Below are 27,622 nucleotides of genomic sequence, written 5' to 3'. Positions count from 1 at the left end.
TGCTCTCTGCGCTTTAAACGGACCTCTGAGACTATCACAGAGCAGGTGCATTTATACGGAGACTTGATTACACACAGGTGGATTCTATTTATCATCATTAGTCATTTAGGTCAACATTGGATCATTCAGAGATTCTCACTGAACTTCTGGAGAGAGTTTGCTGCACTGAAAGTAAAGGGGCTGAATAATTTTGCACGGCCAATTTTTCAGTTTTTTATTTGTTAAAAAAGTTTGAAATATCCAATACATTTTGTTCCACTTCATAATTGTGTCCCACTTGTTGTTGATTCTTCACAAAAAATGACAGTTTTATATCTTTATGTTTGAAGCCTGAAATGTGGCAAAAGGTCGAAAAGTTCAAGGGGGCCGAATACTTTCGCAAGGCACTGTATGTGTTTTGTGGCATAAGAGTCCATGGTCATGTTGAACTTTCCCTCAGCTGTCAAGGAGAGTGACATTGTGGACTACAGTGGGGCATTTTGTGACAGCGGAGAAGCCAGCGTAGACATGGGGACACAATTGGCAGCAGATGCAGTGGATTTAAACTTTAATTCTTGGACTGAACACGTCTCCACACTCGAGTTGTCCTTTGAAGAAAGAGGAAGTGAGACTGAAGAAAGAGGAAGTAAAAGGGTTACTTAACAACTCAAAAGACAAGTAAGTTACCATCTTATATATGTGGAAGAGGACGTTTAAAAAGAAAAGTAACATCTTTAGAAACACACACACTATGATCGGTGAAAGCTGCTGTGCTGGTTTAAAGTACCAAAAGAGCGTGCATTGATTTCAACTGAAAGCCGATGCCCAGAGTTACCCATGATGTTACACAGTGATTGAAGTCAATAATTGTCAGACTCAATAGGACCTGAAGGAAGAAACTGTGAAAAACTGTAAGTATTGAAGCTCTTGCAGATTATGAAATACAGGTTATGTTTTGGATACATATATGCGTTGGATAGCTGTGCCATCATTGATATTAGAATGTTGGAAGTTTAGCCACACACAGAAAAAGATGCTATGTAGAACCTAAAAGGGTTCTTTGGCTGTCCCCATAGGATAACCCTTTGAAGAACCCTTGTTGGTTTTAGGTAGAACCCTTTTGGTTCCCAGTAGGACAGTTTTAGGGTTCCATGTAGAACCCTTTCTACAGAAGGTTCTACATGGTACCCAAAATGGTTCTACCTGGAACTAAAAAGGGTTCTATGGTGACAGCCTGAAGAACCCTTTTGGAAAAATGTTTCTAAGAGTGTAGATTTATGCGACTTGGTTAAGTCGCACATGCATAACCACAGATGTAGGCTGTCTAAAGTGGAAAGCTATACTTCTGTGGTTAGCACAAAGCCTTGGTGTCAAGTCTGAATTTGCTAGTAACGGAAGTTGGACTGATATTTTCTACCACTCATTTGGTAGATATGCCAAATTCAAAGGCGTTATCTTGCATCTTATCTAATAGTACAGTATCTGTTCATTGCTTATTTGAATCAAGATCAAACTATTTTAAACTCTCAAAGTAAAGGTTAAGTAGTGTGGTTATTTTAGTTTCCTCTGCTTGTTTATTTTATACCCTTTGTTGTAAGAGCAAGGTATACATACAACTTTCATTAGAAGTGAACGTTAGGTTGTTTGCTTTCTGTTGAATGTTAATAAAAAAATTGTTCCTGACTTGAAATCCTAATTTAGGTGTCAGGTATTCAGCAAATGATCTATTAAGAACATTTGATTACGAATATGAGGTTAAAAAGTGGTGGCATTCTCCTTTAAGTTTGTACAGGGCTAATGTCAGGGCTCAGATTATAATGGGTCCCTCCTGCAGAGTTCTGGACATGTCCCATCCTGTGATCAAGCAGACCCGCGTGAATCCCAGGGTAGTGTTAGGCATCTTGACGGAGAGGATTATAACATCACTACCTTGCCTGGTCACAAACAACGTCCAGAAGCAGTAACTTGGCATGTACCAAGGACCTAAACATGATGACAGCCAATTCCCTGCACCCTGCATTTTAGACATTCTAGAATGTCATTCTTAATAACAAACTGTATCTTTACAATTTATCAGTGTCATAAGGACCCAGAGGAAGAAGCAGTGAGAACCTAGTATTGAAACTCTGGCTGATTTTTGCGATATAAAAATGAAGTAAGAAAAATCTACAGCATGCTATGAATAGCCTTGAATGATACACAACCAATGGTTTTGACTGAAATTATATCCTGTTTGTGTTTATATCCTGTCTTGTCAAAAGCAATGCCACTCTGTTCTGATCCACTCTTTTCCCAGCGAAAGGGAACCTTTCTAAGAGATTGTGTTTGCATTATTGAGTGTCTTGCCAACTGTGAAATGTATTTAGAATGCTCTTCAGAAGCTGTTGTATGTATTGAGTGTCGATGTGTTCATCCTAGTTTTGTTTCTTAGATGTCTTTGTCATTTGTGTCTTTGTCATCTGCTGCAGGAAGAAAAACGATCCACCACCATCTCTCAGATGTTTGCCAAAGCCACAAAAGCCTTCGTGAAGGACACAGATCATGAGGGACGCCTGATCCCTGTGTCCAGTCTGAATGACACAGACAAACTGAATCTCCGATCACTCATTGTCAAGACCAAGCACAGATGCTTCTGGCAGGAACCCAAATACCAGTCCCCTGGCTTTACCCTCGGTGATGTCCTGAGGCCTGGAGAGCCTGGAAACACACCTTTAAGCCCAAGTAAGCACCAGAGCATCCCGCTAGTGACAAATAACTATGGTGTTACGAATCCCTTTTGGCCCTGCAGTCTAGGGGGGGATGGATACGAGACCCGTAACATAACTCATGCAAATTATAATAGTGACGAGTAACAGTGAGAACCAAAAACCACAGACAACTTAAGTTTACCGTCAAACTCTAAAGGTTTATTGCTAAACACACGGTAATGGGGTGTGAGAAAAGGGGCTGAGCTGGACCCAAGCAAAGAAACAATAATCCAAAACACCCCTAAGTTAGACTAGCCTACCTCAAGAACAGCTAGCTAACTAACCAAAAATACAGTGGGTGGTCCGCCCAGTTCTAACTAGGGTACTTAGACAAAGTATTCCTACGGGTAATGTATGCCCATGGGCGACTTGTCTTGGTACCCCCTTTTCCCACCAAACTAACAAACAACAAAACTCACAGGATAACCGGACAAATGTGACATGTCGTCGCAAAAACAAACGAGAGAGAGAGAGAGAGAGAGAGAGAGAGAGAGAGAGAGAGAGAGAGAGAGAGAGAGAGAGAGAGAGAGAGAGAGAGAGAGAGAGAGAGAGAGAGAGAGAGAGAGAGAGAGAGAGAATGAACACAAAGATTGATCTGGGGAGAAAACAACTGACTGGATTTTTAAACCAAGGGAAAGGGGCTGTGATTGGTTGAGGGAAAAGGAGCAGGTGTCTTCTGTTTGGGGACTGATTGATGACTGATTGGGGAGTGATGATTGTCACCTGTGAGGAGGAGAAGGAGAGAAAAGAAATACACATACAGGATACACACACAGGATACCTGTATCCGTAACATATGGGTTGTTGTTGTTCTAAAATATCTGACCATTGATTTCATTACTTATTCTACTCTTGTTTTTCTGAGCAGAATAGGAAAATGATAATGTCATGGATGTGGCTGTTATAGATATGTGCTGTGGTATAATAGCATAGAGTCCATTCAAATGTTGAACATTCCCTCAGCTGTCAAGGAGTCTGACTTTGTGGACTACAGTGGGATATTTGGTGACAAGAAAGAAATGAACACAGACGGAAACATTGAGGCTAAGTTGGCTGATTTCAACATTACCGTGAGAGGGAAATGGTCCACCAAACAGAAGCTGTCCCTTGGCAGCCTGAACAAAGAGAAGGTTGATGTGAAGGAGTTACACAACTACTCAAAAGACAGGTGAGTTACCCTATACTGTACGTATGTTCAATACAGTCATAATACAGTCACAATACAGTCACAATACATCATAATACATCATAATACAGTCACAATACAGTCACAATACATCATAATACAGTCACAATACAGTCATAATACATCATAATACAGTCATAATACATCATAATACATCACAATACATCATAATACAGTCATAATACATCACAATACAGTCATAATACATCATAATACATCATAATACAGTCACAATACAGTCATAATAGTCACAATACAGTCACAATACATCATAATACAGTCACAATACAGTCACAATACAGTCACAATACATCATAATACAGTCACAATACAGTCACAATACAGTCACAATACATCATAATACAGTCAGAATACAGTCAGAATACGTCATAATACAGTCATAATACATCAGAATACATCAGAATACAGTCATAATACAGTCATAATACAGTCACAATACATCATAATACAGTCATAATACAGTCACAATACATCATAATACAGTCAGAATACAGTCAGAATACAGTCATAATACATCATAATACAGTCACAATACAGTCACAATACATCATAATACAGTCACAATACAGTCACAATACATCATAATACAGTCACAATACAGTCACAATACATCATAATACAGTCAGAATACAGTCAGAATACGTCATAATACAGTCATAATACATCAGAATACATCAGAATACAGTCATAATACAGTCAGAATACATTCACAATACATCATAATACAGTCAGAATACAGTCAGAATACAGTCATAATACATCATAATACAGTCAGAATACAGTCACAATACATCATAATACAGTCATAATACAGTCAGAATACAGTCATAATACAGTCAGAATACAGTCAGAATACAGTCATAATACAGTCATAATACAGTCAGAATACAGTCATAACTGTAATGCGATGCTACTGGCGGCAGAGAAGTCAGGCGCAGGAGAGCGGAAACTGATTTACAACGGTTGTGTTTAATAACCATAAACCACCGTCAACAGAACAATACAATAAATGGGTCAAACAAAACCCGGTAAATACCAGCATACCGTGCACAAGCACTACAACAAACAATTACGGACAAGGACAACATGTAATTGATGGAATTGGAACCAGGTGTGATGGAAGACAAGACAAAACCAATGGAAAATGAGAAGTGGATTGGCGATGGCTAGAAGGTCGGTGACGTCGACCGCCGAACGCCGCCCGAACAAGGAGAGGAACCAACTTCGGTGGAAGTCGTGACAATAACAGTCAACATACAGTCATAACAGTCATATACAGTCATTATACAGTCATTATGCAGTCATTATACAGTCATTACAGTCATTATACAGTCATATACAGTCATTTACAGTCATTATACAGTCATTATACAGTCATTATACAGTCATTACAGTCATTATACAGTCATTACAGTCATATACAGTCATATACAGTCATATACAGTCATATACAGTCATATACAGTCACGATACACTCACAATACAGTCATAATACATCATACAGTTCACCTTCCCAAGGAGTCAATATTTAGATCCAAGACCAGCAGGCAAAACTGTTTGCAATGACATCAGGCTGGCATCTTTTGTGTAAAAATGACATTTTCAGGTTGAAGTGCTTTCAGATAACAAAGAAGTGGAACTGTACTGGTTTAGCAACTTCCTTAAATTTAAACAACATCCTCACTGTTTTCACTACTAGCTTAGCTTAAAGGGACAATCTGTGATTGGTACATCAATTCTTTTTACTTTTAAAGTAGCTTTCCAGTGTTTCCAGATTTCTATGAAATATGACCTAAAATGTGTCCCTCCTGCAGAGTTCTGGACATGTCCCATCCTGTGATCAAGCAGACCCGTGCGAATCCCAGGGCAGTGTTAGGCGTCTTGACGGAGAGGATTATGACATCACTACCTTGCCCGGTCACAAACAATGTCCAGAAGCGTGGCAATGTAGGAGCCAACGTGAGTGCCTGTGTGTTCCTGAGCGGGAAGGTAGGAGGAAAGATTACCAAGTGTTCTACTGAAGTGAATTATATTTTCCTCATATTTTACTGGTAACTCAGATTTAGTTGTAAAATAGATTTTTAATCTCAATAATCTCACTTTATGATAGATAGCTAGGCTTTCATAAATAAAGTAAATGTCAGGACCATATTGGCAGATCACAGATGTCTGTTCAGTAGTGGTAATGGTGATGGAAATTTCACAATTCTTTACCTAGGCAGTTTTACATATTTTAAGAGGCCATTCTACACAATGGAGATTAAAAGTTGGGTTCACAGAAATTGAACAGTTCCCAAGTACAGTAAATTGACATGAACTAAAAACTGCTGTTCCGTAGTGGTAATACTCACAGATGTCTGTCTGTTCAGTAGTGGTAATACTCACAGATGTCTGTTCAGTAGTGGTAATACTCACAGATGTCTGTTCAGTAGTGGTAATACTCACAGATGTCTGTTCAGTAGTCGTAATACTCACAGATGTCTGTCTGTTCAGTAGTGGTAATACTCACAGATGTCTGTTCAGTAGTGGTAATAATCACAGATGTCTGTTCAGTAGTCGTAATACTCACAGATGTCTGTTCAGTAGTGGTAATAGTCACAGATGTCTGTTCAGTAGTCGTAATACTCACAGATGTCTGTTCAGTAGTCGTAATACTCACAGATGTCTGTTCAGTAGTCGTAATACTCACAGATGTCTGTTCAGTAGTCGTAATACTCACAGGGTACCTTTGATATTTTCAGTACAATTTTTTTATTTGAATTAAGACTTTCTAAAACGCCACAATTCAGCATTTTGACTGTGACTTCTGGAAATGTTTAACCCACTTATTCCAACATTTCTCCACGTTTTCACCATCATTGTAAAAACCCTAGTTCTTTTGTTGTTTTGACAAAGTCATATCTGAAGATTTGTATTTATTTACTGTGATTCATTTACGTCTGTCCATCTTTTTAAGGTCAACCCTGTTACGTGAACTGAACTCTTGTTTTAATATGGTGAAACTGTTTTCTAAAGAAATACTGAACATCCAATAGTCAAATGATAGTGTAAAAGCAGGTAAACTGCTTCTACTCTTTTAGTCAATATTCTGGTGTTTTGTGGTGGAAAACTGAGTGGGTCGAGCATAACACTTCAAACCTGTTATCCACAGATTTAAACAAATAAATGGGGAAGCTTGCTTTCCACTGCCACTCCCTGAGAACAACAGGCTTCCATTCCCCCTGTCACAAGGATATTTATGGCTGATTTAAAATGGTCAACCCTGTTACTTAATAGGCACTTACTATAATCATAAAAAAAAATACCTCTTGAGATGGGAAAACATGTTTTTTTACGAAGTTGAACCCATACTCTTTATGAGAGACTGTTCAAATTAGGTGAAATCCCCAAATAAATTTGAGCAAGTTACACTTCTCAAAAGGCAGCAAATCGTGTTTTTATCATTAAAACCACTTCCTGAAAATGTGGTGGTGTAGTATATGTGACTGTCAGGGTTAGAATCTGGGTCATCTGTGCACCAAACGTCTCTGACTAATTTTAAATGTTTTCCACAGGCCTCTATGAAGCAGAGCGGTAGTACTCAGACAGAAAGTGATGTGTCGCTGGGTATTCCTGCAAATACTGTCATGGCCTACAGTCTGATTGAACTCTACGTCAAATGCAATGGAACGTTTGGTGAGGAAGTGTATGGTTTATCAATGTCCCAGGTATAGCTGCATGGTTAAGTACCATGATAAAGTACACAGCCAGCGTCTATGTTCCTCAGTGTATTTAGTACAGCCACTGTATCTGTCTGTGTGTGACTGGTTATGTCTGGTTATGTGACTGGTTGTCTGCTCTTGTCCACAGAGCTGTGCCTCATCCGCAACAATGGGGGCTTTGAAAAGGTTTGGTCAAAGGATGAGATTGAAGAGGATGGAATTATGGACCTGAGAGGCGACTTTGCTCCCAACAGCCCCCTAAATCTGAACGAAGGTAATAATGCCAGTGGAGGGTAATGTCTCCTGTCTAGTGGTAAACATGTAGTCTACTGAATGGAACGTCTGGTCAACATGTAGTCTACTGAATGGAACGTCTGGTCAACATGTAATGTAGTCTACTGAATGGAACGTCTGGTCAACATGTAATGTAGTCTACTGAATGGAATATCTGGTCAACATGTAATGTAGTCTACTGAAGGGAACGTCTGGTCAACATGTAGTCTACTGAATGGAACATCTGGTCAACATGTAATGTAGTCTACTGAATGGAACGTCTGGTCAACATGTAGTCTACTGAAGGGAACGTCTGGTCAACATGTAGTCTACTGAATGGAACATCTGGTCAACATGTAGTCTACTGAATGGAACATCTGGTCAACATGTAGTCTACTGAATGGAACGTCTGGTCAACATGTAATGTAGTCTACTGAATGGAACATCTGGTCAACATGTAATGTAGTCTACTGAATGGAACGTTTGGTCAACATGTAGTCTACTGAATGGAACGTCTGGTCAACATGTAGTCTACTGAATGGAACATCTGGTCAACATGTAATGTAGTCTACTGAATGGAACGTCTGGTCAACATGTAGTCTACTGAAGGGAATGTCTGGTCAACATGTAGTCTACTGAATGGAACATCTGGTCAACATGTAATGTAGTCTACTGAATGGAACGTCTGGTCAACATGTAGTCTACTGAATGGAACGTCTGGTCAACATGTAGTTTACTGAATGGAACGTCTGGTCAACATGTAGTCTACTGAATGGAACATCTGGTCAACATGTAGTCTACTGAATGGAATGTCTGGTCAACATGTAGTCTACTGAATGGAACATCTGGTCAACACGTAGTCTACTGAAGGGAACGTCTGGTCAACATGTAATGTAGTCTACTGAATGGAATGTCTGGTCAACATGTAATGTAGTCTACTGAATGGAACGGCTGGTCAACATGTAATGTAGTCTACTGAATGGAACGTCTGGTCAACATGTAGTCTACTGAATGGAACGTCTGGTCAACATGTAGTCTACTGAATGGAACGTCTGGTCAACATGTAGTCTACTGAATGGAACGTCTGGTCAACATGTAGTCTACTGAATGGAACGTCTGGTCAACATGAAGTCTACTGAATGGAACGTCTGGTCAACATGTAATGTAGTCTACTGAATGGAACGTCTGGTCAACATGTAGTCTTCTGAATGGAATGTCTGGTCAACATGTAATGTAGTCTACTGAATGGAACGTCTGGTCAACATGTAATGTAGTCTACTGAATGGAATGTCTGGTCAACATGTAATGTAGTCTACTAAATGGAACATCTGGTCAACATGTAATGTAGTCTACTGAATGGAACATCTGGTCAACATGTAATGTAGTCTACTGAATGGAACGTCTGGTCAACATGTAGTCTACTGAATGGAACGTCTGGTCAACATGTAATGTAGTCTACAAAATGGAACATCTGGTCAACATGTAATGTAGTCTACTGAATGGAACGTCTGGTCAACATGTAGTCTACTGAATGGAACGTCTGGTCAACATGTAATGTAGTCTACTGAATGGAACGTCTGGTCAACATGTAATGTAGTCTACTGAATGGAACGTCTGGTCAACATGTAATGTAGTCTACTGAATGGAACATCTGGTCAACATGTAGTCAACTGAATGGAATGCCTGGTCAACATGTAGTCTACTGAATGGAATGTCTGGTCAACATGTAGTCTACTGAATGGAACGTCTGGTCAACATGTAGTCTACTGAATGGAACGTATGGTCAACATGTAGTCTACTGAATGGAACGTCTGGTCAACATGTAATGTAGTCACCTGAATGGAACGTCTGGTCAACATGTAATGTAGTCTACTGAATGGACCATCTGGTCAACATGTAATGTAGTCTACTGAATGGAACGTCTGGTCAACATGTAATGTAGTCTACTGAATGGAATGTCTGGTCAACATGTAATGTAGTCTACTGAATGGAACGACTGGTCAACATGTAGTCTACTGAATGGAACGTCTGGTCAACATGTAATGTAGTCTACTGAATGGAACGTCTGGTCAACATGTAATGTTGTCTACTGAATGGAATGTCTGGTCAACATGTAATATAGTCTACTAAATGGAACATCTGGTCAACATGTAGTCTACTGAATGGAACGTCTGGTCAACATGTCTACTGAATGGAACGTCTACTCAACATGTAATGTAGTCTACTGAATGGAACGTCTGGTCAACATGTAATGTAGTCTACTGAATGGAACGTCTGGTCAACATGTAGTCTACTGAATGGAACGTCTGGTCAACATGTAATGTTGTCTACTGAATGGAATGTCTGGTCAACATGTAATATAGTCTACTAAATGGAACATCTGGTCAACATGTAGTCTACTGAATGGAACGTCTGGTCAACATGTAATGTAGTCTACTGAATGGAACGTCTAGTCAACATGTAATGTAGTCTACTGAATGGAACGTCTGGTCAACATGTAGTCTACTGAATGGAACGTCTGGTCAACATGTAATGTTGTCTACTGAATGGAATGTCTGGTCAACATGTAATATAGTCTACTAAATGGAACATCTGGTCAACATGTAGTCTACTGAATGGAACGTCTGGTCAACATGTCTACTGAATGGAACGTCTACTCAACATGTAATGTAGTCTACTGAATGGAACGTCTGGTCAACATGTAATGTAGTCTACTGAATGGAACGTCTGGTCAACATGTAGTCTACTGAATGGAACGTCTGGTCAACATGTAATGTTGTCTACTGAATGGAATGTCTGGTCAACATGTAATATAGTCTACTAAATGGAACATCTGGTCAACATGTAGTCTACTGAATGGAACGTCTGGTCAACATGTAGTCTACTGAATGGAATGTCTACTCAACATGTAATGTAGTCTACTGAATGGAACGTCTGGTCAAAATGTAATGTAGTCACCTGAATGGAACGTCTGGTCAACATGTAATGTAGTCTACTGAATGGACCATCTGGTCAACATGTAATGTAGTCTTCTGAATGGAATGTCTGGTCAACATGTAATGTAGTCTACTGAATGGAACGTTTGGTCAACATGTAATGTAGTCTACTGAATGGAACGACTGGTCAACATGTAGTCTACTGAATGGAACATCTGGTCAACATGTAATGTAGTCTACTGAATGGAATGTCTGGTCAACATGTTGTCTACTGAATGGAACGTCTGGTCAACATGTAATGTAGTCTACTGAATGGAACGTCTAGTCAACATGTAATGTAGTCTACTGAATGGAACGTCTGGTCAACATGTAGTCTACTGAATGGAACGTCTGGTCAACATGTAATGTAGTCTACTGAATGGAACGTCTGGTCAACATGTAGTCTACTGAATGGAACGTCTGGTCAACATGTAATGTAGTCTACTGAATCGAACGTCTGGTCAACATGTAGTCTACTGAATGGAACGTCTGGTCAACATGTAATGTTGTCTACTGAATGGAACGTCTGGTCAACATGTAGTTTACTGAGTGGAACGTCTGGTCAACATGTAATGTAGTCTACTGAATCGAACGTCTGGTCAACATGTAGTCTACTGAATGGAACGTCTGGTCAACATGTAATGTTGTCTACTGAATGGAATGACGACACTGACAAAATGGTCTCTGTGTTGTTTGTGTGTTAACAGAGCTGGACAAACTGAGTGGTCATTTCCAGCTGCTGTCAGCTCTGCCGGTGGCCAAACGTTCCTCTCTGCTCCAGCTCCTCAAGACAACCATGGAGGACAGAGAGGCAGTCAGTGTGCTGGAGAGTGTGGTGAGTGGTAGAGGTCTTCATGGGTCCAACAGATCCGAAATCCTAAATTCTGACTTTTGTCTCTGCTCTGGGTTGGGTCTGATCTAATTGCCACGGGTTTTGGGTATGTGCAATTACAATTGATTAACCGAATGGACCTGATTGGACCCGTCCTCTTGATGTCTGTTTCAGCCAATTGCAACTCAATAAAATGTATAGCTAATGTCCAACTGAAACTGATTCCGGCCGCTCACCTGACGTGCCCCTGCTGCTGAGGAGCGGGAGAGAGAGAGCGAGTGAGTAAAAGGAGCCTTTGTATAGGCTACTGTTATTCCTGAAGATTGAGGCCTTTTTCAATGAAGTAAAGCGAAGGTTAGAGGAAAAAGAGTATTATCAGGATAAGGTAAGACCCAGATGCAGACTGTGTCGAAGTAACAATGTTTATTTCAGCAACAGAGGCAAAGGTACAGGACGGCATGCAGGCTCAGGGTCAGGTCAGGCAGAGGTCGGAAATCTAGATAGGGGCAAAGGTACAGGACGGCAGGCAGACTCAGGGTCAGGTCAGGCAGAGGTCAGAAATCTAGATAGGGGCAAAGGTACAGGACGGCATGCAGGCTCAGGGTCAGGACAGGCAGAGGTCGGAAATCTAGATGGGGCAAAGGTACAGGACGGCATGCAGGCTCAGGACAGGCAAGGGTCAAAAACCAGGAGGGCGAGAAAAATAGAAGCTGGGAAAAGACAGGAGCTGACAGGACAAACGCTGGTAAGCTTGACAAACAAGACAAACTGGCAACAGACAAAAAGAGAACACAGGTATAATAAGTACACAGGGGATAACGGGGAAGATGGGCGACACCTGGAGGGGGTTGGAGACAAGCACAAAGACAGGTGAAACAGATCAGGGCATGACAGTACCCCGCCCTCTAGGAGCGACACCTGGCGTCCTACATGGGCGCATACCTGCTTGATCGGGGTGCCAGCGGTGGAAGTCGGCGATGAGGGCTGGGTCCAGGATGTCTCTAGCGGGGACCCAGCACCTCTCCTCCGGGCCATAGCCCTCCCAGTCAACCAGGTACTGGAAACCCCTGCCCCGTGGTCGAACCCTCAGGAGGCGTCTCACCGTGTACGCCGGATGGCCATCGACGACCCGGGGAGGAGGGGTGGGCCTGGAAATGGAAGACAAGGGACTGTGAGACACGGACTTGATACAGGACACATGAATGGTGGGGTGTATACGAAGGGTACGGGGCAACAGAAGACGAACAGCAGAGGGGCTAATGACCTTGGAGATGGGGAAGGGGTCGATAAACCGTGGGGACAGTTTGCGAGACTCCACCCGGAGGGGCAGATCCCGGGTGGAGAGCCATACATTCTGCCCGAGACGATGCCGGGGTCCGATGGCAATCCGCTTGCCGTAAAGGACTACTACTATAGGACTACTAGCCCTATAGTAGTGGTCCTATAGTAGTAGCCCTATAGTAACCCTATAGTAGTCCTATAGTAACCCTATAGTAGTAGCCCTATAGTAGTAACCCTATAGTAGTAGGCCTATAGTAGTCTATAGTAGTAGCCCTATAGTAGTCGTAAATTAGTATACTACTATAGGACAACTACTATAAGACTACTACTATAGGGTTACTACTATAGGACTACTACCGTAATTCCCGGACTATTAAGCGCACCTGAATATAAGCCGCACCCACTGAATTAAAAAAAAATATATATTTTGAACATAAATAAGCCGCACATGTCTATAAGCCGCAGGTGCCTACCGGTACAGTGAAACAAATGAACTTTACACAGGCTCTAATGAAACACGGCTTGTAACAAAAATAAATAGGTTTTAACGAAACACTGCTTGTAACAAAAAAATAAAAATTTACAGTAAGCTTTAGTTGTCTTTTTGCACTGAGTCAATTCCTCACGCTGCTGTTTCCAACGTCTTATCATCGACTCATTAAGACCAAGCTCCCGTGCAGCAGCTCTATTTCCTTTTCCAACAGCCAGATCAATCGCCTTCAACATGAAAGCTGCATCATATGCATTTCTCCGTGTCTTTGCCATGATGAGGGTGACAAAATGACTACCGTAATCAGAATGATGGGAAGTTTGAGAGCGCTCGATTTAATCTAAACAGTAAACAAAGAAGTTGTTTGACCTTAACCCTTTCGGCAATTTCATTGGTCTAATGAAAGCTTCATGCCGCCAAAAAACTGAGCACGTCACATAATGTTTTTTTGGAAGAAAAAAAATTGAAAGCGGGAAAAATCCATATATTAGCCGCGTCATTGTTTAAGCCGCGAGGTTTAAAGCTAGGAAAAAAGTTGCGGCTTATAGTCCGGAATTTATGGTACTATAGGGCTACTACTATAGGACTACTACTATAGGGCTACTACTATAGGGCTACTACTATAGGGCTACTACTATAGGACTACTACTATAGGGCTACTACTATAGGACTACTATAGGACTACTACTATTGGGTTACTACTATAGGGCTACTACTATAGGGCTACTATAGGACTACTACTATTGGGTTACTACTATAGGGCTACTACTATAGGCCCGGCTACTATAGGACTACTACTATTGGGTTACTACTATAGGGCTACTACTATAGGGCTACTATAGGACTACTACTATAGGGCTACTATAGGACTACTACTATTGGGTTACTACTATAGGGCTACTACTATAGGGCTACTATAGGACTACTACTATTGGGTTACTACTATAGGACTACTATTATGGGGCTACTATAGGACTACTACTATAGGGCTACTATAGGACTACTACTTTAGGGCTACTATAGGACTACTACTATTGGGTTACTACTATAGGGCTACTACTATAGGGCTACTATAGGACTACTACTATTGGGTTACTACTATAGGACTTGTCACGGTTGTCGTTGGACTACTACTATAGGACTACTACTATAGGGCTACTATAGGACTACTACTATAGGGCTACTACAGGGCTACTACTATGGGGCTACTACTATAGGACTTGTCACGGTTGTCGTTGGACTACTACTATAGGACTACTACTATAGGGCTACTATAGGACTACTACTATAGGGCTACTACAGGGCTACTATATGGCTACCATAGGACTACTACTATAGGGCTACTATAAGACTACTACTATGGGGCTACTATAGGACTACTACTATAGGACTACTACTATAGGACTACTACTATAGGACTACTACTATAGGACTACTACTATAGGGCTACTACTATGGGGCTACTACTATAGGGCTACTACTATAGGACTACTACTATAGGACTACTACTATAGGGCTACTATAGGGCTACTACAGGGCTACTATATGGCTACCATAGGACTACTACTATAGGGCTACTATCAGACTACTACTATGGGGCTACTATAGGACTACTACTATAGGACTACTACTATAGGACTACTACTATAGGACTACTACTATAGGGCTACTACTATAGGACTACTACTATAGGACTACTATAGGACTACTACTTTAGGGCTACTACTATGGGGCTACTACTATAGGGCTACTACTATAGGACTACTACTATAGGACTACTACTATGGGGCTGCTATAGGACTACTACTATAGGACTACTACTGTAGGACTACTACTATGGGGCTACTATAGGACTACTACTATAGGACTACTACACGACTACTACTATAGGGTTACTATAGGACTACTAGTATAGGACTACTACACGACTACTACTATAGGGTTATTATAGGACTACTAGTATAGGGCTACTATAGGAAGACTATAGGGCTATTATAGGACTACTATAGGGCTACTATAGGACTACTACCATAGGGTTACTATAGGACTACTACTATAGGACTACTACTATAGGGCTACTACTATAGGACTGCTACAATGGGGCCACTATAGGACTACTACTATAGGGCTACTACAGGGCTACTATATGGCTACCATAGGACTACTACTATAGGGCTACTATAAGACTACTACTATGGGGCTACTATAGGACTACTACTATAGGACTTCTACTATATGACTACTACTATTGGGCTACTACTATGGGGCTACTACTATAGGGCTACTACTATGGCGCTACTACTATAGGGTTACTACTATAGGACTACTACTATGGGGCTACTATAGGACTACTACTATGGGGCTATAATAGGACTACTACTATAGGGCTACTACTATAGGGCTACTATAGGACTACTATTATAGGACTACTACTATAGGACTACTACTATAGGGCTACTATAGGACTACTATTATAGGACTACTACTATAGGACTGCTACAATGGGGCCACTATAGGACTACTACTGTAGGGCTACTAGAGGTCTACTATATGGCTACCATAGGACTACTACTATAGGGCTACTATAGGACTACTACTATAGGGCTACTACAGGGCTACTATATGGCTACCATAGGACTACTACTATAGGGCTACTATAAGACTACTACTATGGGGCTACTACTATAGGACTACTACTATAGGACTACTACTATAGGACTACTACTATAGGGCTACTATAGGGCTACTATAGGAGCTACTACTATAGGCTACTACTATAGGGCTACTATAGGGCTACTACTATAGGGCTACTACTATAGGGCTACTATAGGGCTACTACTATAGGGCTACTACACGGCTACTACTATAGGGCTACTACTATAGGACTACTACTATAGGGCTACTATAGGGATACTACTATAGGGATACTACTAGGGCTACTATATGGGCTACTATAGGACTACTACTATAGGGCTACTACTATAGGGCTACTACTATAGGGCTACTACTATAGGGCTACTACTATAGGACTACTACTATAGGGCTACTACTATAGGGCTACTACTATAGGACTACTACTATAGGGCTACTACTATAGGGCTACTATAGGGACTACTACTATAGGGACTACTACCATAGGGCTACTACTATAGGGCTACTATAGGACTACTACTATAGGACTACTACACGACTACTACTATAGGGTTACTATAGGACTACTAGTATAGGGCTACTATAGGGCTACTATAGGAAGACTATAGGGCTACTATAGGTTTACTATAGGGCTACTATAGGGCTACTACTATAGGGCTACTACTATAGGGCTACTATAGGGCTACTACTATAGGGCTACTACTATAGGGCTACTACTATAGGGCTACTACTATAGGGCTACTATAGGGCTACTACTATAGGGATACTACCATAGGGCTACTACTATAGGGCTACTACTATAGGGCTACTACTATAGGGCTACTACTATAGGGCTACTACTATAGGGCTACTACTATAGGGCTACTACTATAGGGATACTACCATAGGGCTACTATAGGGCTACTACTATAGGGATACTACCATAGGGCTACTATAGGGCTACTACTATAGGGCTACTACTATAGGGCTACTACTATAGGGCTACTATAGGGCTACTACTATAGGGCTACTACTATAGGTTTACTATAGGGCTACTACTATAGGGATACTACCATAGGGCTACTATAGGGCTACTACTATAGGGCTACTATAGGGCTACTACTATAGGGATACTACCATAGGGCTACTATAGGGCTAATACAGGCCTACTTACACTCAAACCATGACAAAGAAAAAACAGAGGGCCAGACATCATTCTAAATTTAATGTCACAATATAGTAACCTGATCCTGTTGTCCCTATTAACCATGACTTGACTAACTGTTGACGTTACCCTGATAAAGTTAAGAAACTGTTGACATTACCCTGATAAAGTTAAGAAACTGTTGACATTACCCTGATAAAGTTAAGAAACTGTTGACGTTACCCTGATAAAGTTAAGAAACTGTTGACATTACCCTGATAAAGTTAAGAAACTGTTGACGTTACCCTGATAAAGTTAAGAAACTGTTGACATTACCCTGATAAAGTTAAGAAACTGTTGACATTACCCTGATAAAGTTAAGAAACTGTTGACATTACCCTGATAAAGTTAAGAAACTGTTGACATTACCCTGATAAAGTTAAGAAACTGTTGACATTACCCTGATAAAGTTAAGAAACTGTTGACGTTACCCTGATAAAGTTAAGAAACTGTTGACGTTACCCTGATAAAGTTAAGAAACTGTTGACATTACCCTGATAAAGTTAAGAAACTGTTGACATTACCCTGATAAAGTTAAGAAACTGTTGACATTACCCTGATAAAGTTAAGAAACTGTTGACATTACCCTGATAAAGTTAAGAAACTGTTGACATTACCCTGATAAAGTTAAGAAACTGTGGACGTTACCCTGATAAAGTTAAGAAACTGTTGACATTACCCTGATAAAGTTAAGAAACTGTTGACATTACCCTGATAAAGTTAAGAAACTGTGGACGTTACCCTGATAAAGTTAAGAAACTGTTGACGTTACCCTGATAAAGTTAAGAAACTGTTGACATTACCCTGATAAAGTTAAGAAACTGTTGACATTACCCTGATAAAGTTAAGAAACTGTTGACATTACCCTGATAAAGTTAAGAAACTGTTGACATTACCCTGATAAAGTTAAGAAACTGTGGACGTTACCCTGATAAAGTTAAGAAACTTTTGTGATGGTGTGGCTATTAGTAGGCTATAGTCCTACTGCAGGCCTATGAATGCAGTGCGCCGACAGTTGAACTTGAGGTGAGGAACAATGTTTTAGGTCTACCGGATTTACTCGTTTATTCTACTAATATAATGGTTATCTTTATAAACAAATATTCTGCTCGAAAATTAACGAATTTTAGTAAAGGGCTGTTTTATAGTTTTTAATGGCGTTAAGAATGTGTCAAACTCATTCCACTCATTCTGTATAGCAGTAGTATCTGTCAAGGATAAAGAAATGTCGGTGTGGTGAACATGGCACCCCTATATGTCTATCTTTCTCTTGGTCTCCCTAGAGTGGGCCTAAGCTTCCATATATTTATTTTCTATTCATATAATACAGTATATCTACAGGAATGTATGCATGCAATGCCCTGATGCATTTGCGCTCAAATCTCTGACAGCTGAACTGAGAGATGAACAATTATTGTTTTAGGCAAGTAAAAACCAATACTTCACACAGAAACACAACGATTAATTTATTTTGTCTTTTGTTAAAGGCAGTTTTTAAGGATACATAAATGTGAACCAGTTGGCTAATATCGCTCGTTTATTGAAGACACTATCTGCGCCAAGTCGGAGGTTTATTTCTCTCGCTCTTTCTGCTCTTAGATCTGAATGGGTCTCTCAGGTCCGAACCGGCGTGGGTCTGTTTAGGTCTGTTTTTCCACAAGCCTTTTTTGGAACGGGTCTGACTGGCCTCGGGTCCATTCGGAATGGGTAATGTATGCATATTGGGTCCTGTGGAAAAGTCCCGGATCCATTTCGGAACGGGACCAACTTTTTTGGCATGTACAGAAACAGCGCCAAAACACACACACACACATACACACATACACACACACACACACACACACACACACACACACACACACACACACACACACACACACACACACACACACACACACACACACACACACACACACACACACACACACACACACACACACACACCTAATGGCAGGAATGAATATATTCCTTTGAGTCTAAGACGTTGGGGGGCACAAAACTACCTTCATACTTACATCTGTTTTTTTATTCCAGTAATGTTTACCTTCAGACGAGTCCCGTGACACTTGTGGTCGTAGAGAAACACGGAGAACACCATCGTGTTCGTGAGAATCTCCCCTTTCTATAGTGGGGTCCCCTTACTTTGTATCCCAAACGTTGGGATGCTACCAATCAGTAGTTGACACATCGACAGTACCGACTTCAGACTAGTCTCCTGACACTTGTGGGGGTCGTAGAGCAAAACAGAGAACACCTTCGTGGGACTCTCCCTTTTCCATAGAGTAGTTTGTAGGTCAAACCGTTCAGAAGATACCACATATCTCTAGCTTTAACTAACACATTTTGATGGGGATTGTTTTGTTATGTAACTTAGATTGACGCACCAGTGGATCAATCAACACTAGGGGGTTAATATATCAACCAGAAAATCTGTAACATACTCTTGTCTTAAATATATTCTCTCTCTCTCTGTCTTATCACAGCTGGATCAGACGTGTGATGGTGAGACTCCTGACCTGGGTGATCTGGAAGAGTCTGAGAGGGAAACAGTCCAGGCCATACTGGATCTTGTAGACCAATGTGTTGGGAAGGATGAGGATGAGTTCAGATCCTCACTTCTCAGTGCCGTCCACCTCATTGTCAGTGCCATGGACGGTGAGATAGAGAGCAGTTTTCAGTTATTCTCCAGTTATTATTTGATCAGTTCCTGGGAAACCATGTTCACTACTGTGGTTTTATGTGTGTCCATATTTATATCTTCAGGAATGACAGATGAGGGTCTCTCTGTGTTGGGATCCTGTTGCAGTCCTCCAGTCTTACAGGCCCTGCAGATCCTGGTGAGTTCACACCTGCTTGATTGAGCCTCCAGTCCTGTATGACCTGGAGTTAATTTTTCTAGCTTTTTGTTCATGTAAATGTATTGGGGCATATCTTCCATGTTAAATAAACTAATATTTATACCATTATGATAACATTGTACCACCAGTAGCAGTAGTAACACCAATGATGCTAACCAGTGGTGATTTTTAACATAAAAATATTGGTGGGGAAACTCAATGAAAAAAGTGAATATGCATCGATAAATTACTACACTACACATTGAATGCACCATCCTAAATAATGACCAATCCCAGCAGTGAGTTTGAGCCACACACACAAATGTTATAACATAAGGGTTATTACCAGTGTATAGGCTACTTTCCCATATCTTTGGCTCCTATTGCAAGGAAGACCACAGTTGTCAAGCATACTTTATAGAGTAAAGTCTATTTTACTTCAGAAATATATCACCATCGGTCTGCAATATTGCTAATCATTGTTAGAGTATTGGGACGCAGCAGAACACCATTCTGAGTGCAGTTACATGTCTGTTAACAAGATGCTCAGGTTATGAATAAAGCAACAACGTTTATAAAGCTACTCCCTGCCTACCTTCAACCATTGTATAGATACAGTTCCCTGGGTTATTACATTCTGACATCAATCATTAACAACACGTAGTAGCTAGCTAGCTAGCTAGCCTCCTCAAACAGCTGTTAGCCACCGCAAGTTCCATCCAAACCACTCAGGTTTAATTATTTTCTAACTTGCTTTATTTTAACTGAGGCCTGTTCAGTGGTTGATGAGCACAAAGATGTTTTAGCTCTACACGTTTTAAAATAATTTGCTAGGAGATTGTTGACATGATGTATGATGACTTTTCAGCTAGCTAACTAGAAGACGATAAACAACTATGAAATTGCTACAGGAGAAAAGATGTCTATTTATCTGTGGCAAATGACATCAAGCCTTCTTGGGCGGGCACTACTAATGAATCTCTATAGCAGCACCCAAGTGGGCTACAGCTGACTGAGTCCCCAGGCTAGCCTCTCCACAACAGATCACTGAGTGAGAATGAAACAGCTGCATTAGGGAGCTGCCTTTCCTCAAATAAAATGTACCAAAATAACAATACAACAGAGAAGCGAGCACGTCCTGTATGCTTTATTAACTCAAGCAATTACAAATCAAATGTGTTTGCATACTGATATAATGTTGTGACATGAATGAAAGCCAGAATTACATCCAGAACAGCACCATCTACTGGATAGTGGTGGGGCTGCCCTGAATGATGTGTTGCATCAAAGTATAGGTCACACCAATGACACATTTGTCAGTAATTTAGGCCACCGATCTCAAATCTAAGGTCATTTAACCTTTTAAAAGTAATTGACTTAATCATTTACTAAAGAGATTTGATTAATCGTTTTGCTCAGTGTAATTTCCCTTCATTTAAATTGAGTTACACCAATGACATGTTTTATTTAAACACCAAATGATCACTGGAATGATAACATGTATGACATACTAAAAGGGTCTGATTAGCTAATCATTTTATTTAATATAGACCCCTACCCTGATAACAGTTTGCCACTGGAAAGAATGCTCACGGTCCTTGTATATCTTTGTAATGAGTGATTTACAAGGCGGTAACACTAATGATATTAAATACATTTGTTTATTATATAGCATTCAAAATAATAGATAGACGTCTCTAAATCCCTGAAACATGTCACTACAACTCTACACATCACTACTGGGACAAGCCTATTTGCTTTCCCTAAGTACTTTAAACAATGCATAAAAATCAAGTTTTGCAGTATACAGGACTTCCATTATGTTTCACATTGATAAACAGTTCAATATCAATTAAAATATGTATAATCTCTAACTATTTGTCATTTTAAAGTGTTTGTCATTATTGCAAAGTCGAGGGATGGAAATGCAACCTTAATTCAAGAATGACCCATAAAATAAAGCATATCAATGTATTCCTGTGCTGCTTGTCCTCCAGGTGCAGCATGTGGCAGCAGGGAGTGGGGAGACCCTCTCTCTGAGAGATGCAGGTCTGGCTGTTCTGACTGAGGAGGAGGTGTTTGGGAGGACAGAGAGTCTCTTTGGTCACTCTAAAGTTACACTGAAGAGAGAGGACACACTGAGGACAGAGATGAAGGACCAGCCTGGATACCTTCCTCTAGTCATGAGTATCACTGTGAAAGGCCTGGCCTCTTTAGTGTAAGGAGGGAGAGGAGGGAGAGGGAGAGGGAGAGAGAGAGAGAGTCCATGCAACTTGTAAATCCAGTTTGAATGGATACACTCAGTACTCCATTCCATGCTTTACTCTTGCGCTAGTTGAGCTAAAGAACTAGTGAACAACAGTGTATGTATACTTGTAATGTTTTCAATAAAGTTCAACAAACGATCAGACGTCCCGACCTCCATTCTTCTAATCATTAGATAATACAACATAAAGCATTACAGAGGGAGGAGGGGATTTGAGCATTGTCAAGTGACCCACATGACAAGAACAGAAGCAGAATCCTGTTCAAAATACTGTTCACCAGAATCATGTCCAAAGAATATTCAAAAACATTTCTGTGAAGTCTGTTATTATTGTATACTCATTTGAACGTGTAAACTTTCTCACATTACTGTGCTACAGTGTGTAAAAAGTATACTTATTAAAACAAAGAGGAAGTCCATCACCCTGGTAATCTTGATGTTTAGAATACCAGGGTGATTACGTTGTTATTCATTTTAATAATGATTCTATACTCAAAGATAACATCACCAATATGTGGAGTCAGTATGATGGTCCATCTCTGTGATATCTGTGAGAATCAGTGTTTGAACAACAAAGACATTTTGTCATCAGAAACCCTATGCGGTGTGTGTGTGTGTGTGTGTGAGTGGGTATATGTTTGGGTGTGTCTATACATATGAATGGGAGAGTGAAAGAGGGTGAATATGAATATGTGTAGGCGGGTGGGAGAGAATGGGTGTGTGGAGGACTAAGCTATATGTTGTGTGTGAATGAAGGAGAATGGATGAGGAAGTAGAGGGGAGGTGGTGACAAACTGGGTCTGGTGGGTAAGAGGGGAAGGATGGAAGGGTGGGACAAGCTTGGCTTGGGGAGGCAAAGGGGAGTAAAGATGGGAGGTGGGGTTAAGCGTGGCTTTGGTGGGGTTAAGGGGGGAGGACAGGGGGGTGGAGAGGGATGGATTTTGTTAGAGAGAGAGAAGGAACAACTTAATTATACTACGATGTCATTGTATTTATTTCTTTATGACTTGTAATACCATTACAAAATGATTAAGAGTTCAGGACAGATTAGGAAAGGATGTCGAATCATTATTATTCCTTGTTTGTCATTACAACTAAGATGTAATGGTGGTTATTGGTGAGAATGGAGAGGGGCTATATTCAGGGGATTGGGACGGGGTGACTGGGAGAGCATTAGACACTTCTCTGAGGTGAGAGGGGCTATATTCAGGGGATTGGGACGGGGTGACTGGGAGAGCATTAGACACTTCTCTGAGGTGAGAGGGGCTATATCCAGGGGATTGGGACGGGGTGACTGGGAGAGCATTAGACACTTCTCTGAGGTGAGAGGGGCTATATCCAGGGGATTGGGACGGGGTGACTGGGAGAGCATTAGACACTTCTCTGAGGTGAGAGGGGCTATATCCAGGGGATTGGGATGAGGTGACTGGGAGAGCATTAGACACTTCTCTGAGGTGAGAGGGGCTATATCCAGGGGATTGGGACGGGGTGACTGGGAGAGCATTAGACACTTCTCTGAGGTGAGAGGGGCTATATCCAGGGGATTGGGACGGGGTGACTGGGAGAGCATTAGACACTTCTCTGAGGTGAGAGGGGCTATATCCAGGGGATTGGGACGGGGTGACTGGGAGAGCATTAGACACTTCTCTGAGGTGAGAGGGGCTATATCCAGGGGATTGGGACGGGGTGACTGGGAGAGCATTAGACACTTCTCTGAGGTGAGAGGGGCTATATCCAGGGGATTGGGATGGGGTGACTGGGAGAGCATTAGACACTTCTCTGAGGTGAGAGGGGCTATATCCAGGGGATTGGGACGGGGTGACTGGGAGAGCATTAGACACTTCTCTGAGGTGAGAGGGGCTATATCCAGGGGATTGGGACGGGGTGACTGGGAGAGCATTAGACACTTCTCTGAGGTGAGAGGGGCTATATCCAGGGGATTGGGATGGGGTGACTGGGAGAGCATTAGACACTTCTCTGAGGTGAGAGGGGCTATATCCAGGGGATTGGGATGGGGTGACTGGGAGAGCATTAGACACTTCTCTGAGGTGAGAGGGGCTATATCCAGGGGATTGGGACGGGGTGACTGGGAGAGCATTAGACACTTCTCTGAGGTGAGAGGGGCTATATCCAGGGGATTGGGACGGGGTGACTGGGAGGGCATTAGACACTTCTCTGAGGTGAGAGGGGCTATATCCAGGGGATTGGGATGAGGTGACTGGGAGAGCATTAGACACTTCTCTGAGGTGAGAGGGGCTATATCCAGGGGATTGGGATGGGGTGACTGGGAGAGCATTAGACACTTCTCTGAGGTGAGAGGGGCTATATCCAGGGGATTGGGACGGGGTGACTGGGAGAGCATTAGACACTTCTCTGAGGTGAGAGGGGCTATATCCAGGGGATTGGGATGGGGTGACTGGGAGAGCATTAGACACTTCTCTGAGGTGAGAGGGGCTATATCCAGGGGATTGGGACGGGGTGACTGGGAGAGCATTAGACACTTCTCTGAGGTGAGAGGGGCTATATCCAGGGGATTGGGACGGGGTGACTGGGAGAGCATTAGACACTCATCTGAGGTGAGAGGGGCTATATCCAGGGGATTGGGATGGGGTGACTGGGAGAGCATTAGACACTTCTCTGAGGTGAGAGGGGCTATATCCAGGGGATTGGGATGGGGTGACTGGGAGAGCATTAGACACTTCTCTGAGGTGAGAGGGGCTATATCCAGGGGATTGGGACGGGGTGACTGGGAGAGCATTAGACACTTCTCTGAGGTGAGAGGGGCTATATCCAGGGGATTGGGACGGGGTGACTGGGAGAGCATTAGACACTTCTCTGAGGTGAGAGGGGCTATATCCAGGGGATTGGGATGGGGTGACTGGGAGAGCATTAGACACTTCTCTGAGGTGAGAGGGGCTATATCCAGGGGATTGGGATGGGGTGACTGGGAGAGCATTAGACACTTCTCTGAGGTGAGAGGGGCTATATCCAGGGGATTGGGATGGGGTGACTGGGAGAGCATTAGACACTTCTCTGAGGTGAGAGGGGCTATATCCAGGGGATTGGGACGGGGTGACTGGGAGAGCATTAGACACTTCTCTGAGGTGAGAGGGGCTATATCCAGGGGATTGGGACGGGGTGACTGGGAGAGCATTAGACACTTCTCTGAGGTGAGAGGGGCTATATCCAGGGGATTGGGACGGGGTGACTGGGAGAGCATTAGACACTTCTCTGAGGTGTGCGTGGGGCCTCCACCAGAGTATGTTAGCGGTGTGGAGCTGGAGCGGAGCGAGGAGCAGAGCAGCCCAATTTTACTGGAGCTTGGAGCGAGATTCCCAAAGGCTGGAGCGTCGGCTTTCTCTGCCGCTCCAATTTCACTCTAGTAGCGCTCACTTCACGAGCTCTGGGCATGCCCGCCCCAGCATGCATTTGTAGTCTGCTTGTGTGCTGCTCTAGTCCCTTGCTTTAGCTATTGTCATGGAGTTCACTCATTTATTTAATAAAGAAACTGATAAAACACGCAGGTGTTAAATCAAGGTGACTTACAAAGATGAGGACCAAGAGCAAGAGATGGAGTGCGGTGATGTAAGTATCCACTCTTATGTGTAAGGCTTGGATGCCACATGCTGGTATGGTGCTAAACTGCTACTGTAGGTTATAGACCGGATGCCATTGTTCTATGCGCGGGATATGGCAGTTGTTACACGCTGGCTACATTAAACATCCACAACTAAAGAATCATTGTGGAATCTGAAAAGACATAAACCAAAAGTATGATGGTGTGCTTACTACATGCACATGCTAAAATAAAAGGAATGAAGTGGGTACATAACGAAGTGTCATTGGAGCAAAGAAATTATAATCCCAACGATGTTAGGATGAAACAGTCAGAGCTCACCAAGCGCAACATAGCTTCAGCGTGTAAATCGGCTAGAAAGATGTCGGCATCGATTAATTGTCTCTGGCCCCCTCCCAGTTAGGGGGAGTGATGAGCTCTACAGCAGAGTCTCACAACCCAATCGCTGGTTGAAAACTGTGTTCTGCCCCTCCCAAAAGATAGAATTTGTAGATAATTGGCCCTCTTTCTGGGACTCACCCACAAACAGGACCAAGCCTGGCCTGTTGAGGAGTGACGGACTCCATCCTAGCTGGAGGGGTGCTCTCATCTTATCTACGAACATAGACAGGGCTCTAACTCTCCTAGCTCCACAATGAAATAGGGTGCAGGCCAGGCAGCAGGCTGTTAGCAAAATTAAAGATGGCGGTGTTCGCTTTAGCAATCTCACTAGTATAAAGACCTCCTCCATTCCTGCCATTATTGAAAGAGATTGTGATACCTCACATCTCAAAATTGGGTTACTTAATGTTAGATCCCTCACTTCCAAGGTAGTTATAGTCAATGAACTAATCACTGATCATAATCTTGATGTGATTGGCCTGACTGAAACATGGCTTAAGCCTGATGAATTTACTGTGTTAAATGAGGCCTCACCCCCTGGTTACACTAGTGACCATACCCCCCGTGCATCCGGCAAAGGCGGAGGTGTTGCTAACATTTATGATAGCAAATTTCAATTTACAAAAAAAAACAATGACATTTTCGTCTTTTGAGCTTCTAGTCATGAAATCTATGCAGCCTACTCAATCACTTTTTTATAGCTACTGTTTACAGGCCTCCTGGGCCATATGCAGTGTTCCTCACTGAGTTCCCTGAATTCCTATCGGATCTTGTAGTCATAGCAGATAATATTCAAATTTTTGGTGACTTTAACATTCACATGGAAAAGTCCACAGACCCACTCCAAAAGGCTTTCGGAGCCATCATCGACTCAGTGGGTTTTGTCCAACATGTCTCTGGACCTACTCACTGCCACAGTCATACTCTGGACCTAATTTTGTCCCATGGAATAAATGTTGTGGATCTTAATGTTTTTCCTCATAATCCTGGATTATCGGACCACCATTTTATTGCGTTTGCAATTGCAACAAATAATCTGCTCAGACCCCAACCAAGGAGCATTAAAAGCCGTGCTATAAATTCTCAGACAACCCAAAGATTCCTTGATGCCCTTCCAGACTCCCTCTGCCTACCCAAGGACGTCAGAGGACAAAAATCAGTTAACCACCTAACCGAGGAACTCAATTTAACCTTGCGCAATACCCTAGATGCAGTTGCACCCCTAAAAACTAAAAACATCT

General features: G+C 42.0%; 1 protein-coding gene across 2 annotated transcripts; it reads left to right on the top strand.

Moving 5' to 3' along the window:
* Positions 1-625: 625 nt before the first annotated feature.
* Positions 626-22,565, top strand: LOC106592543 (gasdermin-E). Of its 2 annotated transcripts, none has more exons than XM_045719213.2 (10): positions 626-890; positions 2,448-2,700; positions 3,690-3,894; positions 5,748-5,892; positions 7,488-7,608; positions 7,783-7,908; positions 11,590-11,717; positions 19,804-19,975; positions 20,084-20,157; positions 22,155-22,565. In XM_045719213.2, exons 2-10 carry the CDS (start codon positions 2,478-2,480, stop codon positions 22,377-22,379), a joined length of 1,419 nt encoding a protein of 472 aa, XP_045575169.2. In that variant the 5' UTR covers positions 626-890; positions 2,448-2,477; the 3' UTR covers positions 22,380-22,565. The 2 variants fall into 2 exon arrangements, with proteins under 2 accessions (XP_045575169.2, XP_045575168.2); XM_045719212.2 differs by having other exon boundaries at positions 5,748-5,922.
* Positions 22,566-27,622: the final 5,057 nt, after the last annotated feature.

This window comes from Salmo salar, chromosome 05, assembly GCF_965601325.2.
Source record: "Salmo salar chromosome 05, fSalSal1, whole genome shotgun sequence".
NCBI classification, from domain to species: domain Eukaryota; kingdom Metazoa; phylum Chordata; class Actinopteri; order Salmoniformes; family Salmonidae; genus Salmo; species Salmo salar.
Note: the sequence above shows the minus strand (reverse complement) of the source record. Positions and strands in the feature narration are given on the sequence as shown.

What these genes read in the sequence shown, in the direction of transcription:
- LOC106592543 (XM_045719212.2), top strand. Translation starts at nt 2,478, where the DNA reads ATGTTTGCCAAAGCCACAAAAGCCTTCGTGAAGGACACAGATCATGAG. An exon ending in CAAATGCAATGGAACGTTTG is followed by an intron (nt 7,609 to 7,782) that starts GTGAGGAAGTGT and finishes TCTTGTCCACAG; the next exon opens with AGCTGTGCCTCATCCGCAAC. An exon ending in TACAGGCCCTGCAGATCCTG is followed by an intron (nt 20,158 to 22,154) that starts GTGAGTTCACAC and finishes CTTGTCCTCCAG; the next exon opens with GTGCAGCATGTGGCAGCAGG.